The 20273-nt window shown below is 45.0% G+C and overlaps 2 protein-coding genes across 5 annotated transcripts in view; one reads left to right on the top strand and one right to left on the bottom strand.

The window, feature by feature from the left end:
• Rint1 (RAD50 interactor 1) overlaps positions 1 to 5673 on the top strand; it is a 36312-nt gene extending 30639 nt beyond the window's left edge. For 2 of the 4 annotated variants that reach the window (XM_063285696.1, XM_039108555.2), the window contains 4 exons: positions 637 to 851; positions 1492 to 1672; positions 1746 to 1864; positions 3509 to 5673. In XM_063285696.1, coding sequence (XP_063141766.1) covers positions 637 to 851; positions 1492 to 1672; positions 1746 to 1864; positions 3509 to 3701 — 708 coding nt within the window. In that variant the 3' untranslated portion in view covers positions 3702 to 5673. The remainder of the gene's footprint in view (positions 1 to 636; positions 852 to 1491; positions 1673 to 1745; positions 1865 to 3508) is intronic. The other 2 variants (NM_001399264.1, NM_001399263.1) reach the window with 1 other exon arrangement.
• A 7461-nt stretch (positions 5674 to 13134) lies between these two features.
• On the bottom strand, positions 13135 to 19976 carry Tomm7 (translocase of outer mitochondrial membrane 7). The gene is made up of 3 exons (NM_001135174.1): positions 19823 to 19976; positions 17303 to 17351; positions 13135 to 13308 (listed from the first exon to the last, which is right to left on the bottom strand). Exons 1-3 carry the CDS (start codon positions 19923 to 19925, stop codon positions 13293 to 13295), a joined length of 168 nt encoding a protein of 55 aa, NP_001128646.1. The 5' UTR covers positions 19926 to 19976; the 3' UTR covers positions 13135 to 13292.
• Positions 19977 to 20273: the final 297 nt, after the last annotated feature.

Genomic DNA, 20273 nt, shown 5'->3' with positions numbered 1-20273 from the left:
GGGACAACTGGCAAAACTTGGTTCTGCATTCCCCCAAGCGGGGGCCAGGGATAAAGCTTCAGGGCATCGGGCTTGGTGACAAGTGCCTGTATCCACTGGGCCGTCCTACCAATCCTGAACTGAAAGTTTTATTATGGGGGGAAGATGAAGGCTTTTATGCTTGTTTGACTTTTGAGTCAGGGTCTCATGTAGTCCACACTGGCTTTGAACTCAGGGTAATCTTCTGGGGTCAGCTCCTGAGTGGGAATGCAGATATCTGCCACCATGCCATGCTGTGTGTGTGTGTGTGCATGTGCGTGCGCGTGTGTGTGTGCGCGCATGTGTGGTGTGTGTGTGCGCATGTGTGGTGTGTGTGTGCGTGTGTGCGCATGTGTGGTGTGTGTGTGCGTGTGCATGCATGTGTGTGCATGCATGTGTGTGTGCATATGCACATGAGCACACATGTCATGCATTCCTGTGGAGTTGCTTCCTTGCACTGTGTGGGTCCTGGGGATTACTTAGCAAGTGCCTACCCATTCAGCTGTCTCCCTGGCCCTGGGCTGCATACCTTAATTAAGGAAGTCATGTGATGTAGAGGTTCCGTTTTGAGATGCCCAGAGTCCTAACGTAAACGTAACGACACATGTTTGTCTGCAGTTCTTTCTGCAGCTGCAGCAGGCAGCACTGGAGGTCTTTGCAGAGAACAACGTCCTCAGCAAACTGCAGCTGGGGCAGCTGGCCTCCATGGAGAGCTCCGTCTTCGACGACATGATCAACCTCTTAGAGCGCCTAAAGCTTGATATGCTGACTCGCCAAGTAGACCATGTTTTCAGAGAAGTGAAAGACGCGGCTAAGTTGTATAAGAAAGAAAGGTGTGTCCTGTGTCAGTCACCCTTTACACACTTCAGTGCGAGTTGCCGTTTCCACTCCCGTTTTAGCTTCTGTAAACTCCATGGCTTGGAGATGGAGCTTGGGGCTTTTGGGTTTGGTGGGATCTTTCTAGAACCTATTCTTTTGAAGAATTCATTCAGAATAAACAAGTGATGGTGTGGACCTCTTAAGAGAGGTGACCTGGAGTTCACTAGTGCCACTCATTTTACAAAGGAAAGGGCCCTGTGGTCAGTGCCTGTCATGCTTGCATTTCACAACTCTCCTGCTTCTGAACCCTAGCATGGTACCTTCACACAGTACTGCAGTCAATGTGCAAGTACTGTTAGTTCGTATGCTAAAGTCAGAGCATAATACTAACTGGATTTTTGAATTCTAAAGACGAACTTTAGTTTAACTTTACAGTACTTGAATTTAGGGTCCTTTTCAGGAAATAATAATTAAAAGTTAAAATGTAAATATAGAGACATTTATTTCTGGTAGAGCTTTTAATATCAGACGACATTTTTTTTAATCCCAGAATTTCCCCAGGACAGCACATTTCCTCAAGTTTAAAGTGATTTATGAAACCTTAAGGATACACAGTGCTCAGGGTCATTCTTTGAACGTTATTTGTTTTTCCAGATGGCTGTCCCTGCTGTCTCAGTCTGAACAGGCAGTGATGTCCCTGTCCAGCTCTGCCTGCCCACTCTTGCTGACCTTACGGGACCGGCTGCTTCAGCTGGAGCAGCAGCTGTGTTTCTCCTTATTCAACATCTTCTGGCAGATGCTCGTAGAGAAACTGGACTTGTATCTGTATCAGGAAGTAAGTCAGGGCAGGCTGGGGCGGAGCCGAGGACGAGAACGGCAGCCATTATGTGAATTGCTCTTTGTTGCAGATAATCCTTGCTAATCACTTCAATGAGGGAGGAGCAGCCCAGCTGCAGTTCGATATGACGAGGAACCTCTTCCCTTTGTTCTCTCACTATTGCAAGAGGCCAGAAAACTACTTTAAACAGTAAGTCCAGTGTCCAAAGTATTGGTGTCCAAACGCGGCGGGAAGTTGGCTTCTTTTTAACGACTTCAGAATTTTGTTGATATATTGTATAATAGCATCAGTTAAAATCTGGAGCCGACTTGCCTAGGAAGCGCAAGGCCCTGGGTTCGATCCCCAGCTCCAAAAAAAAAGAACCAAAAAAAAAAAAAAAAAAAAAAAAAAATCTGGAGCCGAGAGGCGGCTCGACAGTTAGGGGCACTCGCTGCTCTTGAGAGGACTGGGCTTCAGTCCCCAGCACCCACAGGAGCCTCATAATCATTTTACACATTCCTCTGGCCTCCACACATCAGGCACACACGGTGCACAGACATGCGTGCAGGCAAAACACACAGAAAATCTAAAAACCTAAAATGCAACAAATAAGTAAAAGCTTAAAACATTCATTACATGCCTGTTTTCAAAACACTGGGAAACCAAAATGATGCTCTGGTACACACCCGCAGACAGCTGAGCAGAGCCGGTATAAGTTACGTGTTGGGCCTGCTTCCTAGCGTCTGCGTCAGTGCTATTTGCTCATTGCTGGGCGAGTAACTAGGAAATGACACAGGTATGACTGCCACTTGCAGGAAATAAGGACTAATACTTAGGTTGAGTTCCTCACAGTAACCCAGACGAGACAAAAATCAGTTTTCTTACAAATGTAATATTCATTTTAGCTCTTAGTCATAAACGTGAGAATAGTTACTAGGAATCTCGTAAAAATTCTTTATTTAAAATTTACATTATTATTGGGTTTGTGCATTTGGAGACATTCCTTTAGAACATAAAGGTTATGTGCTTCCAGGAAGCCATGGTTGTTTCTGGTCTGCTTTTCTGTTTTTGAAATAGGTTTCATGTATCCCAGCCTGGCCTTGAACCCAGGACACAGTAAGAGGATGAACCTGAGCTTTTGATCCTCCTGCCTCTGTCTTCTGAGTGCTGTGTGTGTTCCAAAGCCCCTCCCTACCGAGTACCCTAAATCTCCAGCCCCCTTTTGCTTTTATTATTATTTAAATCTGTGTTTTCCTGTGTGTGGAGTGGAGGCCAGATGACCACTCTTGGGAAACGTTCTCTCCTCAGCCATGTGATGCCAAGGACTGAGCTCAGGCAGGCAGCTTTACCCATGACAATCATACCAGCCTTCCTACTTCTGTTAGTTTCTGAGACACCCTCACTATGTAGCCTTGGCCGGCCTGGAGCTCACAGTGTAGACAGGGCTGGCCTGGGGTTCATAGTGGTCCTGCTTTGGCTTCCAGAGTACTGGAAATACACTGTCGTCCCCAGCCTCTTTATGGTTTGGTTGGTCCTGCTGTCCTGCTATCTGTCCTGCTGTCCTGCTGTTTTGCCCTTGCTGCTGCCTTCATTTTCATTCCTTTGCTTTCCCCCCAAGTCCTAATTCTAGCTGAAATCATAGCTACATTTCATAATCCGTTAGCATCAGGGCACTGAGACAAATCTAACGACAAGCCTTAATCTTAGCTATTAACCCTGCACGCCTTGTGCAGTCCCAGCATCTGTAAAGAGCCAAGCAGTCCACAGGTAGTTAAATGTGTAGACTCTGCAAAGGTCAGTGACGTCCTATGGGCGGTGCAAAAGAGGATCTCTTCTTTCTTGTTTCCCAAACAGTGTAAAAGAAGCCTGCATCGTTCTGAATTTGAACATCGGTTCCGCGTTACTCCTGAAAGACGTCCTTCAGTCAGCTTCCGAGCACATTCCCGCCACAGCAGCCTTAAATGAAGTTGGAGTTTACAAACTGGCTCAACAAGATGTTGAGATTCTGCTTAATCTGAGGACAAACTGGCCTAACCCTGGAAAATGATGCATCTTTGAGAAAAGGGTCATTTAACAGAGCGGCAGTTGGATTGAAGTTGTCTGATAAAGTTCTGAATTGATGAAACTGGACAAAGGAAACTTGGCAGAATCTTCTCTTGTCTTGAGTTATGATATCACTAAAACAATGGCCATCCTCCACCCTCCCGTTCCTAAGAACAAAAGGAAGGAAAACAGCTGTGAGACGCAGAGTAATTGTGTGCAAGTAGGAATGCAGACATCTGAAGACAGAATGAGAGCAAAGGTCAGCCATACCTGACCCCTGACCTCCACTGTCCTAATCAAGGGGGCCGTTGTCAAAGGCTGGATTGTACAATGCTTACGGGTGCAAGTAGGTAGTGGAGGGTCCTTTTTCCAGTTTGGGAATTCAGTGTTCATATAAGAAATACACTTTGAGCTGCAAGTGGTGGGAGACACCTGTAATCCCAGCATTCTGAAGGCTGAAGCAGGGGGATCACTGTGGGTTCCTGGGCAACATAGTAAGATCCTATCCATATCAACAGAAAAAACCAAACCAAACCAAACCAAACCAAACCCCAAGACCAACAACACAGTAGTCTTATGAGATGGTGGTGAAGCTACCATGGTTCTTAATATTCTATTCTTATGTCCTTCCGTTTAAAGTAAGTTTTGTGTGAGTGTGTGTATGTGTGTGTGAGTGTGTGTGTATGTGTGTGTATGTGTGTGTATGTGAGTGTGTGTATGTGAGTGTGTGTATGTGAGTGTGTGTGTATGTGTGTATGTGAGTGTGTGTATGTGTGTGTGAGTGTGTGTGTGTATGTGTTTGTGTATGTGTGTGTGTGTCTGTGGTGTGTGTGTGTGTGTGTGTGTGTGTGTGTGAGTCAGAAGCCTACCTTGGATCCAGCTCCTCAAGATGCTCAGCTTGTTTTGAGACTGGCTCTCCCATCTGGACTTCGGGCAAGCCCCGGGGTTCCTTCTGTTGCTGCCTCCCCTAGACAGGTATTTCAAGTGTTGTATATCATGTTAGATTTTTCCCATGGGTTTTAGGGAGTGAATTCTTTAGGCTTACTTGTCATTGTCAAGTACCTGACCACTAAGCAACTCCCCAGGCCTTCCTGGCTCCACTTCTTGTGACAACGGTCATCCTTTTTCCTCTGAAACATTTTAGAGGCCAGATACCTCCTTAGTCATTTGCCTGTGGTAATGATTACGTAGCTGATGAGATAAAAATCCTGTGTGTGTGTGTGTGTGTGTGTGTGTGTGTGTGTGTTACTAGAGATCAGACTTAGAGTTTAGAGTCTTGTTCGTGCAAGGAAGGGCTCCGCCGTCATCCTCAGCCCAGACAGATATTCCTTCATAATAAATCCTCAGAGACTGAAGCTTTTACACTAACTAAGCTTGACGGGAAGATTTCTACACTTATAAAATGTTATTCTCATTTTTTTTTCTTCTGATACAGCATTTATTTAGTACTTTCAGCCCTGTCATATCTCAGTCTAAAAATGTTGGACTATGGTCTGGGGAGGTGGTTTCCTAGTGAGAGAGGAATGAAGCTACCCCTGGAACATCCTCTCTTACCTCCATCATCGATCCTCCCCTCCCCAGAGTGAGCCCTCCCTGCCTTCACTTCCTAATTGCAGAAAATTAAAGGGAATGAAACATTCCACTCAAGGGTGGAGGGGGTGGGGAGCAGAGGGATGGCTCAGCAGTAAAGTGCTTGCTGTGCAAGTGTGAGGTGCTGAGTTTGAATCCCCAGAACCCATGTAAAGCTGCCTAGCCTGGGCTACACAGTGCAGCAGCAAACAGTAGAAACAAAATGGGAGGTGGAAACTGACCCCTAAGATTGTTCTGTGAGCCACAAGTATGCCATGGCGCGCTCGCACATACACACACACACACACACACACACACACACGAAAGGGTAGTGGTACTCTAAATGAAATGGTATTAATACTTCAAAGTCACACCATGTCATTAAAGCATTAAAAAGCTTTCACTTATTCTTTGAATTGATCCAGTTATTAAATGTCTACCCTCACTCAAACTTCATGTGCAGTAAATACAGACCCAAGATTTTCAGGGCTGAAAAAGTGCGGAGAAGAAATGAAAATCTGAGAGTAGGATTATTTTCAGCTAGAGATAGGGAGTGGTTTGCTCCATTTATAGGTCACACAGACCTTTATACCACACCAATGATGTGGCCTCTGCCAGAGATCATGGCAAACATGGACATGATGTCCATAAGGAACGGAAGACTTCTGTTAACCATGAGTTCCTCAGCTGTTCCAATAGAGATTAGACTCTTGGTTTTTCTGCCAATAAATAGTTGGGCTTCATTCTTACACGAAATTAAACTGTCACAGTGCAAGTCGTCCCCTAGGAGCTGGATGCTTGTGTTGAAGGTGCTGTGCCAGGCATTCAAGGTTCAGGCCTCGCTCAGGTCCATGAAACTTTCAGTACAGAGAGAATGCCTAAGGAACCGGACATAGCGGTGTCCTGCCTCACGTGAGTGAATGCCAGTCTGCAGATGATCTGTGCGGAAGTGGGATGGAGAGCGAGTGCCACAGACTCCCGAGAATCCTCCAAGAGTTCTGATCTATACTGGACCTCAGATCTAAACTGGAGAAAGCAAAAAGGAACCAAGGCCAAGGTCATCACTGGGGAATGCTTTCTCCATTCTCACAGATGGCAATACTCCCTCCCTCCACATCCCACCACACACTCTTTGAGTTACCTCAGTAGGCAGGACTTTCATTGGAGCACACTGTGATGAGATACTTTGAGCAAGGATTTAAGGACTTGGGATTGGTTCAAACACTATACTAAGCAGGTCCCGGGATGCATCACGTGACTCTGTTGCCGCTCGCACCCATCCCTTGGTCCTGTTGCCACATGGACCTTGGGCATTATTTTTAAGAGCTCTCTAGGTGATGTAATTTGCAGATAGATATGGAAAGCAGAAAGACAAGGGTTAGCATGATGCAGGGAAGACGCTCCCCGCTAAGCCACGGGAGCAGAGTCTTCAGACAAATGTGGTTTTCTGACAAGGCAGGATGTTTATGTGTAACACAGAAGCAGTGCTCTGGAACAGCAGGCTCTTACAGGATCCTCACAGTGTGACAGTTATGGCGGGGTTGGTGGAAGCGCCACCATCACTGCGTTTTATTCTCTGAATACATTTCCATGCCTGCATTTGAAAAACATTCATTTTTAAGTTACTGTTGTGAAAACATGAAAGGATATCAGGGCAGGAGAGCTAGCTCAGCATTTAATAGCACTTGTTTTTGTAAAGGACGGAGTTCTATTCCCAGCACCCACCTCGCATGGCTCGCAAGAGCTTGTAACTCCAGTACTAGGGATCTAGTGCCCTCTTACGGCCTCTTTCGGCACTTGCACACATATGGCATACTTAGTCAGGGTTTCTGTTCCTACACAAGCATGACCAAGAAGCAAGTTGGGGAGAAAAGGGTTTATTCAGCTCACACTTCCACACTCCACCAAAGGAAGTCAGGACTGGAACTCACATAGGGCAGGAAGCAGGAGCTGATGCAGAGGCCATGGAGGGATGCTGCTTACTGGCTTGCTTCCCCTGGCTGGCTCAGCCTGCTCTCCTATAGAACCCAACACTACTAGCCCAGGGATGGCACCACCTACAGTGGGCTTGGTCCCCCTTGATCACAAGTTGAGAAAATGCCTTACGGCTGGGTCTCATGGAGGTATTTCTGCAACTGAGGTTCCTTTCTCTGTGATAACTCCAGCTTGTGTCAAGTTGACACACAAACCCAGCCAGTACAATCGACCCCTTGTCAACCTGACACGCAAACACATCATAAGTAAGCCTCAACCCTTACTTTCTTATTCATTCCCAAGATCTAAATATCTTTAAGAGTCCCACAGTCTTCACAGATTAAAAGTTCAATACCTTTAAAATATCCAATATCTTTTAAAATTCGAAGTCTCTTTAAAATTCAAAGTCTCTTAACTGTGGACTTCTTACTTCAAGAGGGAAAAATATCAGGGCACAGTGACAATCAAAAGCTAAATCAAAATCAAACTCCAACCGCCTAATGTTTGAGATCCACTCATGATCTGGGCTCCTCCAAGGCCACTTCTCCAGCTCTGTCCTTTGTAGCACACACCTTGTCTTCTAGGTTCCAGCTGCCTGTTCTCCACTGCTGCTTCTGTTCTTGGTGGTCATCTCATGGTACTAGCATCTCCAAAACGATACTGTCTTCCACTGCAACTGGGCTTCACCAACAGGCTCTCTTCATGGTGCTAGACCTCAACTCCTTTGCATGACCCCTTCAGTCCTGGGCCATCAATTACAACCTAGGCTGCACCTTCACCAATGGCCTTCCATGGCCTCTCACAGTGCCCAGCCTCAGCTGCTCTTCATGACCCCTTCCTGCCTTCAAAATCAGTACCACCTGGGTTACTCTTGCACATTAACAAGTCCAGCCACAGCACAAGGTACAACCTTGGCTATCTCTGGAACACAGCCTCTTTGAGCTCTCAGAAAACACTTCCCAGAAGACTTCACCTCAATGATGCTGGTCTCTTCTTAATCACCACTAATTTCTAGCTCCAGCTGACCAGCATCAATAGTCCCAGTAATGCAAAGGTTCACTTTAGCAGTTCTGGTATCTTGTTAATCATTTCAGCCCCAGCTAATCAAAAACACAGAATCGTCACAATCAAAACAGCAACAGCCCTGATAAGAGTCTTTAATCTTCCCTCTGAAATTTCACAAGCCAGGCCTCCATCTTCTGCACTGTTCTCAACATTATCTTCCAAGCTCCTATAGAACATCCCACAGAGCTCTTAACATCCTAAAGGCTCTTCTAGCTCAAAGTTCCACAGTCCTTCCACAGCCCTCCCCAAAACATGGTCAGGTTGTCACAGGAATACACCATTCCTGGAACCAATTTGTCTTAGGGTTTCTATTCCTGCACAAACCTCATGACCAAGAAGCAAGCTGGGGAGGAAAGGGTTTATTCAGCTCACACTTCCACATTGCTGTTCATCATCAAAGGAAGTCAGAACTGGAACTCACACAGGACAAGATGCAGGAGCTGATGCAGAGGCCATGGAGAGATGTTACTTACTGACTTGCTGCCCCTGGCTTACTCAGCTTGTTCTCTTATAGAACCCAAGGCTACCAGCCCAGGGTTGGCACCACCCACAATGGGCTCCCTGCCCTTGATCACTAGTTGAGAAAATGCCTTACAGCTGGGTCTCATGGAGACATTTCCATAACTGAGGCTCCTTTCTCTGTTATAACATCAACTTGTGTCAAGTTGACACACAAAACCAGCCAGTGCATGCCATATACTTAGTCAAACATACACATAAATAAGCAAACCTAAATTAAAGAGTAATGGACTCACCACCAACTTCGACAATGAGATTGTGACTGCGGTGGTTTGTATATGTTTGGTCCAGGAGTGGCACTAGTAGGAGGTGTAGCCTTGTTGGAGGAAGTGTGTCACTGTGGGTGTGGGCTCTAGGACCCTCATTCTAGCTGCTTTCAGAAAAAGAGGTGGAACTCTCCGCTCCTCCATCCCCATTAGCCTGGATGCTCTTGTCTTGATGATAATGGACTGAACCTATGAACCTATGAACATGTAAGTAAGTCAGCCCCAGTTAAATGTTGTCCTTTCTAAGAGTTGCTTTGGTCATGGAGTCTGTTCACAGCAGTTAACCCTAAGACAGTGACCAAACTTATTTTATTATTGTCTCATTTATTTGCCCTTCCTTCTCTGCATATACACTTACTTTAGTTTGATTTTTTTTTTCTTCAAAATAAGGTTTCTCTGTGTAGCCCTGGAACCAATTCTGTAGACTAAGTTGGCCTTTAACTTAGAGATCCACTCTGTCTCCCAAGTGCTGGGACTAATGGTGTGTGCCACCACACTTGGTCTCTCTGTGCATATTTTAAGAAAATCACAGGATGATTTTGATTAATAAAGTGCATATCTCTGGCTTAGTTATTTTTCTGTTATGCTAAAAATGCTCTGACAAAAGCAACGTAAGAAAGGAAGGATTTATTTTGCCTCACAGTTAAAAGTTAAAGTCCATCATGGCAGGGAGAGTCAGCAGCAGGAAGCCAAGACTGGCGAATCCTTCTGCTCAGCTCACTCTCTCCACTTACAGGTCCAACCATAACCCTGGGAGTGATGGCCCCTTGTGGGCAGATATTCCCATTGCAATTAACCTGATCAAATAGCCCCCATAAGATGTGTCCAGAGGCCCATCACCCCGGATGATTTCAGTCCTCATCAGGTTGACAGCTGGAATTAACCACCATAAGGACTGTTTTTCATATTACCACAGTACTGTTTGGGAAAATTGCTAATTAAGGTCGAAGTCCACCATTGACCAGACAGCCCTGGGCTCGGTGCATAATGGTGATAATGGTGCATTAGCAGGATTTCTCCTTCTCTGACCTTGTCTGGGAAATTCAAAGCCCCCACATATGCCTCTACCTGAGGAGTGTCAAGAAGCCTAAGTTAGATTACAGGATCAATTTCCTTTCTCCTGACAAGAACCAGTTCAGCTAGCACCTGAGATTCCTGCACTGCTTCCTCGTGCCAATGAGGCATTTTGGTGACTTTAGGCTTCAGCCAACGACCTTTGTGCATCCTGAATGTTCCTACCTTCAGTTCCCCAAAATTATATAAACCTTGAGTCACCCCGAGTAAAGCGGATCTGACTCAGCAGCCGCTCCAGGTTTGAGTTATTCACTGTACTTACTTTTAGTATCTGTATGTAGGTGAGTAGTATTCAAGTTTCCACTGGTCTACAAATGGTATTCTGACTATCATTTAAGGCTAGCTATGTCAATAATGCCAGCACTGGGCTGGGGAAGTGGAGGTGGAAGGATCAAGAGTGTAAGGCCAGGCTTAGATCCCTACGAGGTTGTAGGGCAGCCTAGGATACAAAACCTTGTCTTTAAAAACAGACAAACCACAGATGGTGTGCCGCCCGGTTTTCTGTCAACTTGACACCAGCTAAAGTCATCTGAAGGGAGGGAACATCTGAAGTGGAAACTTCTAATTTCTCTGGATAGTTCATTGTGTCAAGTGATGTTATGACTCCACAGACGGGCATCAAGCATTGGTTTGCTTTGCTCCGCCTCACTATTCTTCAATAACAACGTACATGTATTGGTTCGCCTTACATAGTGTTGTTGAGTTCAACTTGTGGTAATGCTTCCAGAGAGAAACTCAACCAAGAACTGCTCATGAAGTTCCTGTGGCAGCTCGCCACTTCTGGGTCCTTGGTTCAGGCTGCTTGGCGAGCCTTGCAGTTCCTTCAGGATTGAACCACAGCTGCTGGTTCGTGCCTGGTGTCTGCAGAGAGGACTGGACTGCAGCCGCTGAGTCGTATTTGGTGTTTGCTATGGGACTGAACTTGCTGCCAAAGACTGAGCTCACCCCCAAAGAACTATTGCTAACAGGTCCACTTCCCCCATATCCTAATAACTTTCCTCTTCCACTGCCTCTGCTGGGTGGTGGGCTAGAGGAAAGGTTGAACCCTTATTAAAAGTAGGCTGCAAAAAATTTATTCCTACAAACATCAATTGAGAAAATGCCTCCATAAGATTGGATTGATGGTCCTGGGGTTAACATTAGTTCCCTTTCTAAATTACAGACTCCTTGGAATTGAAGATTGGTTGCTCATCTGGCCAAGATTGGCTTAGCTCTTATTCTTTTAATCTTCCCAGCATTCCCATGAGATCTGCACTATTTTCTCCATTTTCCAGTGGAAGAGAGCGATATTCATTCTTGCCCCAAGCAATCGTTATTAAGGAGTAGACCTGGAGCTAAACAGCCCCAGACTACCACCCACTGAGCCCTCTCCCTGTCATACAGAGCTACACTACAGGTACTGAGGGGCCATTTATCACATTTGACTTGGGGCTATCAGGAGACAGAGAGCATCTTTCAGTTATTTTTTAATTATTTAGTGTGTGTGTGAGTATTTTGCCACCATGTATGTCTATGTACCATGTGCACTCTGTGCCCATGGAAGCCAGATGAGGGCACTGGAGGTCCTGAAACAGGAGTTACAGACCATTGTGAGTCACAGTGTGAGTGCTGGAAGCCAAATGCAGGTCCTCTGGAGGAGCAGCCTGTGAAGGAGCAGCCTTTTAAATGCTGAGCCATCTCTCCGGCTCCCTCCGAAGGTCAGACTGATAGAGCGTCCATCACTGAGTATGATGGAATACAGATGGCTAGGAGAGCTATTGTTTAGCCAACTGCTATGATTAAAGAACTAAACTCTAGACTGGGGCTGTGCTCCTTGAGTGATCTCTGAAACCTGTGCCTTTATCTTTATTTGTTGTAAAATTATATAAAATGGCTTTCTTTTACCTCCACTAGGTCTGGCACCACAGTGCCTCAAGATGTCTGGTGGATATCTTAATTTCAGTCAGCAAAGCCTCTCACCTGCTCTGCTCCATCCCATATCACACTGCCGATGGCTTCTCTCTGAGCCTGGCAACAATCTCTCTACCCATCCACTTCCCAAGGCAGGCTTCACCATGCTAGAAATACACATCCCAACTCCGTGGTGACCCAGTGTCTCTGCTGCCACTCACTCTCCCAAACACAAATTGCCACAGGAAAGAACACACAACACAATAACCTCTGATTCAATTGATAAGATATAATTGCCCACCTAAACATACAAAGCCCAGTACACATCCATCCCTTAGAACATTCATAACAACCTATAAATGTGCAGAGTGGAATCTTAGCGTCAGCCTCCATGTTCTCTCCCCAGCTTCTCCTGCAGTCTCCTCCAGTCTCCCGTCTCCTTCCGTTGCAGTCTCCTCCCCTTCCCTCTGCCCATCCTTCCTTCTCATCCAATGACAGGCCTCGTTCTATCTTTACCTGCCTTCACCTGTATGACACTCTTACATATCTTCACCAAAAAGTTGGGCTAGAAAAAGAGGAGGGTGTTAAGGATGATCCTGTGGAGGACTCAAGTGTGGTTCCCAGCTCTCACTTAAGCAGCTCACAACTGTCCGACTCAGTCCCGGGGCTCTGATGCCCTCTTCTGGCCTTTGTAGGTAACACACACACACACACACACACACGCACGCACGCACGCACGCACGCACGCACGCACGCACGCACGCACGCGCACACACGCACGCACATGCACACACATGCACGCACACACGCACACGCACGTGGAGATGAAGGGGAGAGTAAAATAATAGAAAATAAGTCCTTTAAAAATAAAGTAAGAGGGAAGCTCAAGGCAGACCTGACAGAGCTTCCCTGGGTTAAAACATTTGCTACCAAGTTACATCCCCAGACCACATGGTAGAAGGAGAGAACAAGCTTCTGCCGTAGACTGTCCTGACTTCCATACTGGTACAGTTCAATACACACACAGACACACAGACACAGACACACACACAAGTTTTAAAAAGTATGAAAGACAAAATATAACATTGTTAAAAATATTTATTTTGATAGTCTATCGTAAGTCAGTACAGACTCCACTCTGCCTCAGATGTGTTGAAATGACGTCTCCTTTCTCATCCAGCCGGAGCACACACCTCCCATGTTGCACTGCGTCCAGATCCAGATGACCGAACAGTCCTTTATCCCCAAAGTAGGCTAAAACATTTATGAAAGGAAAATAAGTTAACATGGAAACAAAACCTTTCTACACACAGCTGAAGAGCCGGGTCTAACACACTCATGGTTATTTCTCTATTAAACTCACTCACTAGAGGACAAGAATCAGTATCAGACAAATTAAAGATAACAAAACAAAATCAAATATACAGAAATATAGTTCTTTTACTTTTGAATGTGGTTACCTTGAAAAAAAATTTCAGTTGATATATAAGATGAAGTCAATCAAAAGATAAGCAGTGGGGGCTGGGGATGTAGCTCAGTGGTAGAGCGCTTGCCTAGGAAGCGCAAGGCCCTGGGTTCGGTCCCCAGCTCCGAAAAAAAGAACAAAAAAAGAAAAAAAAAAAAGATAAGCAGTGGTTTTCATTAACTTAAAGGGCCAGGGCACTGGAGTAGACTGGTCTACTATTCCACAGCACATGCGTAACACAGCACCACCCTTACTGAATACTGCGTGAGACTGTGGAAAGCCCACCATGTGGTCACCACTCCTGCTTCTAACCTCCACAAATCTGGCAGGGAAATGGCTACACAATGGAGGAAGAGTGGCTCTCACTAAGGGCCACCTTGGCTCACCCACATCCCTGGGGCAATCAGCCACTACTTCCACTTCTGCTACCTCACGAAGGGGACAGATCCCCACAGCATTTGTTAAAGGGAGGGGCACCAGGATCCAAGAAAGAAAAGAGACATGTTTCATGTCTAAATCTTACTGATTAAAAATGTGACTTCGTGACAATGAGGTTCTGTAGTTTATCCTTAACAGCCATCCAGGCCTTTTATGCTTAGCAAACACAACATGTATTCATCATCACAAATCAAACTGTCTCCCACTGAGTCCAAGTATTTACATATAGCTAAGATATGAAAGCAAACTCTTCAGCTAAGATTTTTTTCTCGATGGATTAAACGCCCAGAATAAAGAAAAGACAATCTTCCTTGGTCTAACACAGATAACAGATAATACTACTCATCTGACCTAAGGCTTAGCTGGGTGTGATGAATTAAGCCTATAGGTCAGCGCTCAGAAGGCAGAGGCAGGAGGATCAAGAGTTCAAAGCCTAGGGGTTGGGGATTTAGCTTAGTGGTAGAGCGCTTGCCTAGCAAGCACAAGGCCCTGGGTTCGGTCCCCAGCTCCGGAAAAAGAAAAAAAAAAGAAAAAAAAGAAGAAAAAGAGAGAGAAAGGAAGAAAGGAAGAAAGGAAGGAAGGAAAGAAGGAAGGAAGGAAGGAAGGAAGGAAGGAAGGAAGGAAGAAAGAAAGAAAGAAAGAAAGAAAGAAAGAAAGAAAGAAAGAAAGAGTTCAAAGCCTAGCCAGGTAGTGGTGGTGCATGCCTTTAGGTTCAGTGCTTGAGGCATAGGCAGGTAGATCTCTGGGTTCAAAGCCAACTTGGTCTATGTAGTGAACTTCAGGATGGCCAGGGCTATATATAAAGAGAGACCCTGTCTCCAAAAACCAAAACTCAAACAAACAAAAAGTTTATTGATCAAGTTACCTGACAAATGCTGTTAATATTTATATAAAATATTGTTATTTAATTCTCATGCCAGTCTAATTTAGGAGGTGTTCTATCCAAATTATATTTCCAGATGGATACAGCCGTGACTGTGGTGCTGTGTCTGAAGTGAGTTTTTCTCTGAAGAGATAACTGCTTGCAGTCACCACGCCAATCGAGAGCGGACAAAGTACCTCACTCCGGTTTCACAGAAAAGGACATTCATAGTTCAAGGAACAATGGCTTAAAAAAAATAGAAACTAATGGGGAGCTCTGAAGGCAACTTTAAGAACCTGTTCCATGAGGTGCAACCTGCAATCTGAGCTCTCAGGTGGCTGAGTTCAATGCCAGCTCGGCCTACAGAGTGAATTCAAGGCCAGCTTAGGACACACAAGACCCTACCTCACCTCTCCTTGTCCCCCTCCAAAAATAAAACCACACAAGAAAAAGAATCTGTGTCATGACAGACCAAAGGAAAGAATTAAATGAGGGAATAAAAAAGTGAAGGCCACATCTGAGGGATTGATTCTTACAGGAGAAACTACCGCACACTGGGCCAGACTATCGAGGCTTTGGACATCTACCACTTATCAACTACATGTCCTGCTCTGGAGGGACTGAAGTGACACTACAGACAAAATGTACAAAACACCTAAGTTGGCATAGTGACTCTGAGCACTATTACTGCAAACTGCCAATGTCCAATGTGAACAGAGGGTTTGCTGGGGGTGTGGCTCTTAGCAGAATGCTTGCCTGACATTCACAAGGCTTTGGGTTCATTCCCCCAGCACTCTGAAAAAAGAAAAATTGAAATTGAAATTTGAAGTACTTCTAGTATAAGTACTTCTGACAAGGAATAGCCAATCTGTATTTTCTGCATATGCCTAAAACACAGCTGAAAACCCACAGTATCACTGCAGTGTCCATGGTCGTCATAGCAACTGGAATACCAGTCCTTCAGGACCACATCCACCTATTCAGACTCTGCTTTTATCGTAATATTTACAGCATTTGCACACATGTACATATACAGTTTTCACAAGTTACTATGTGTTAAAAGCTGAATGTGCTCAAAAGCTCAAATATTAAAGATCTACTGACCAGCCTACAAAATACTGGAAGTAGACAGAACCTTTAAGAGAAGAAGTCTCGGGCTGGAGAGATGGCTCAGCGGTTAAGAGCCCCGACTGCTCTTCCAGAGGTCATGAGCTCAATTCCCAGCAACCACATGGTGCCTCACAACCATCTGTAAAGAGATCCGATGCCCTCTTCTGGTGTATCTGAAGACAGCTACAGTGTACTTATATATAATAAATGAATAAATCTTAGAAAAACAAACAAACAAAAAAAAATTTAAAAAAAAAAAAAAAAAAAGAGAAGAAGTCTCATGGGAAATTAGATCATGGAGGCACGTCCCTGAGTGGGATACCGAGACTAGCCCATCGTCTCCCAGCTTCCCCTTCTCTATCAGGTGAGCACCCCCTCAGTCCTACTACCGTTACAGACTGTGCTGCCAGGATCAAAGGCTCAGGGCCGAGCAACCTTCGCATAATGCCTCCTCGACTGTGAGCCGGAATAAACCTTTCCTCCTTATAAACCGACCGACTCATCACACAGTGATTGATTAACACACACACACACACACACACACACACACACACACACACACTATGTGCACATACACACACACACACACAAACTATGTGCACACACACACTCACACACACACCATGTGCATGAACGTTTTGAACAGCTTATATGTATTCATATACTTGGACTTACTAATCTAAGAACTCATCATAAAGAATGCAAACAACGAAAGCTCTATGCAGTAAAATGAATAGGTGCTGAAGAGATGACTCAGCAGTTAAGAGCGCTGGCTGCTCTTCCAGGGGACCTGGGTTCAGTTCCCAGCACCCACCCACACATAAGTTCACGACTGTCTGTAATTTCAGTTCCAGAGGATCTGACACCCTCTTCTGGCCTCCACAGTCACCAGGCGCACACAGGAAGCACAGACACACATGTAAGCAAAATACTAACACAAATAATAAGTTATCTGTAAAGATTTAAATGTTACATTGTTATGAAAAAATACTGAGACCCCCAAGTAACTGACAAATAAAAATATAGGGATATCAATTCTAATTTAGGTGAAAAGATAAAAATTCTATGTATCGCTGTTAGAATTTGATACACAAGTTTACCCTCTCACGGGATAAGGAGATGAATTAGTTCTTTTCTTTTTAAAACGTGTATCATTATGATTATAACATAGTAAATAATGAGTTTTCAGATGGGAGAAAGAAAGTAAAGCAGCTACACAGTAATTAATATCAGCTAGACTAAACTACAGTATTTCTTCCAACAACCCAAGGCTACAATGACTGGTGATGTTATGGGCTCTCCATTTCCCAGTGATTCAATACCAATTAACATATGTGCACCTGCCTTCAAATGTTGATATTCAAAAGCATTACCTTAAAACTGATGGTTCAGGCATTCCAGGATCTGCACCCCTTGTGAATCCTGAAGGAAGAAAATGGAAACAATTACAAGTCCAGCAGACAAAATGTCCACAATCCAATCTGGGACACCTCAGCTGGTCGCCCCAGCTGGCCTGTGCCGCTGAAGGTTCTAGCTTTCACCAAATGTGGAGCAGCACCCATGACCTTTCGGCAGAAAGGACAGTTGTTTCCACCATGCGGTAAGCAGATCATGTTAGCATGGCCTACTCTCATTCAGTCACTGCCCAAGACTAAGTCCCAAACCACAGTGGAAAACTATGGAAAGCTTAAAGAGAAAGTATAATTGGGTAAATCTTACTGTATCATCCAAAAACTGCTCTCTTCATAAATAAAGGCCCAGACAGAAAAGGAGGAAAAATAATTTAATATCATTCATCCATCTTTTAGATCAATATACCCTAATTTTAAGTATGAAAAACCCTTTACTATTTATACAATTTAAATTCAGTTGATGATATATACACTAATTTCCTGAATAAATGATTAAAATTAAGAATGTCAAGAACTGTGAGGGGCTGAGTGAGTGTGGTAACCAGCACTTGGAATCCCAAGTTTGATAAGAAAAAAGTCACACACAACAAAGGTGAGGGATCTGGATTTTATCCTACTTTCAAGCAACAATGGCTGGTCTCTGACCCTGGTTGAAGATAAGCATCTGGGTCAGGAATATACACAAAGAAGTGCTGGAAGTGCAACCCTTCCAGCATCAATCTTTTTTTTTTTTTTCCCCCCGGAGCTGGGGACCGAACCCAGGGCCTTGCGCGTGCTAGGCAAGCGCTCTACCGCTGAGCCAAATCCCCAACCCCTCAGCACCAATCTTAAGTGGCCTGACTTGGATGCTAGAGTAAAAATCACTACAATGACAAGCCCTAGGAGAGAACCAATGTGCGTCCCCCAGTCCTCAGACCGAAGAGTCTGACAAGAAGCTAAAGCTTCGAGCTAAACAGAATCTCAATCAAGACGTTCTAGACATAGCTGTACACAACTGCAACCCGTTAGCCAGAAGCTGAAGGCCAAGAGGAGCTTGGGATTACAGCCAAGCCAGCCTAGGCTTCGTGAAGGCGGTAGGAGTGGCAGTGTACCTCAAAAGAGCATAGTGTACCTGCAATTCCAACTGCACCAGAGACAGGCAGAATTGCAGGCTCAGCCAGCCTCACCTACAGGCAGGCTATGAAAATGGAGGGGTGCTGCAAAGAATTGTATGGACAACATAGCCTAGGAAAGTAAAGCAGTGGGTGGTGGCACGTGCCTTTAATCCCAGCACTCAGGTGGCAGAGGCACAAGGCTTGCAAAAAGGCCAGTGTGGTCTACCTGGTGAACTCAGGACAGCCAGAGCTACATAGAAAGACCCTGTCTCAAAACAAGTAAACAATTATTTATCTGATACCTATATAATGTCACAATCTGAGATATTTTTTTTTCTTTCAAAATAGAAGAGGAAAGAGCTGGATGTGACAGTGCAGGTCTGTGATTAAAGCACTTGAAAGGTAGAGGAAAGAGAATGAGGAGCTCAAGGCTAGCTTGAGCTCCATGAGGCACTGTCTCGACAACAGTAATACTTAGGAATACCAAGAAAAATATTTAGGTCCTATCAAAATATCCTGGTTGTTACAGCTCATACACGTCTCATAGGTACAATAGCAGCCTGGAGAAATGTCCAGCCTAGCTAAAGGCTACGCCAAGCCTACAAATAAATGTATTTTATCTCGTATAATGCAAGTCATCTAAAACAAACCAGCAGTGGCCCCTTGTGAAGGCCCCGCTTTAACATGTGAAATGTCAAATTCCATTTTCGAGCTCTGAGACCCAGAGCTAAAATCCTCTGCTATTTCCCTTTTATCTTATGGGTTGAATAAGGCAATTAAGATTAAAAATTTTAAAACTACTCAACCAGGGACAGGATAAGGTTCAGCGTGTAGCCCTAGGTGAAAATATACGCCTGGACACTTGGGCAAGGAAAGTACGACTTTATGGCTCGGTTTCTTTCTCTGCAAAATGGAGTCGGTAACTTCTGGGAGAAAAAAAAAATCCCCGAAATCCTTCATTATACAAGAAAACTTAAGCATCCAACTACAGTCATAATCATGAGTTAAGGTAGTGGTGTTTTAACCTGATTAGCGTCTTTCCATTTAGGTTAACCTACAGGCGAGGAAACGCCCTAAAAGCCAAATAGGGGAATAGGGAATTAACCTTTCTGTAGGGATCATAGACTCCTAAAATCAATCTTGAAAGGTCTTGCTTTTATTTTACAGATGTAAGTACGGAAATATAAGGGGTTGTATGATTGGTTAAACACTACCCAAATAGCTAAAAAGAACTCGAAGATCGATTCTTGAGCCTGTCCAGACAGCTTAGGAAAACGTGGACCACATGGTGGCTGGGTTTATTTTCCCTGCCCCGGAAGACCAAAAGAGAGACTCAGACCCACCAACCCCTGCCCTGCGGCTCCTCCCAAGATCTTCAACCACTGACCCAGGTAAATCACGAGAGGAATAAAGCCCCAGCGGATGGCAAACTGGCCGCCCTTGAAGAGCTGCTGCAGCCTCTGTTTGGCTTCCTTGCTCAGCTTCACCATGACGACGACGGACCAGCCGAACGATGAGCCACCACAACCAAGACTGCGTCGGGATACAGGAAGGGAGAGGAAGTGCGCATGCGCCGCATGCGACCTTTACGGCAGGAGTCGTGAAGCATCGCCTACAGCGGCCGTAATCCGTCGCCCTCCACCAATTTAGCTCCGCCTTGGCCCCCGTGGGAGCCGCGGGCTGTGCTGGTTCGCTGCTCTCTACTTGTCTGTCACGTTTTTGTCGTTGTTGTTGTTGTTACGAATCGGGCTTTTCCTTTAGGAGGCGGAGAGGGGCGGAGATTATCTCTCAAAATAAGAGCTTTAGGACCCTCAATGTTTAGGACCATGCTATCTTCG

This window comes from Rattus norvegicus, chromosome 4, assembly GCF_036323735.1.
Source record: "Rattus norvegicus strain BN/NHsdMcwi chromosome 4, GRCr8, whole genome shotgun sequence".
NCBI classification, from domain to species: Eukaryota; Metazoa; Chordata; class Mammalia; order Rodentia; family Muridae; genus Rattus; species Rattus norvegicus.
Note: the sequence above shows the minus strand (reverse complement) of the source record. Positions and strands in the feature narration are given on the sequence as shown.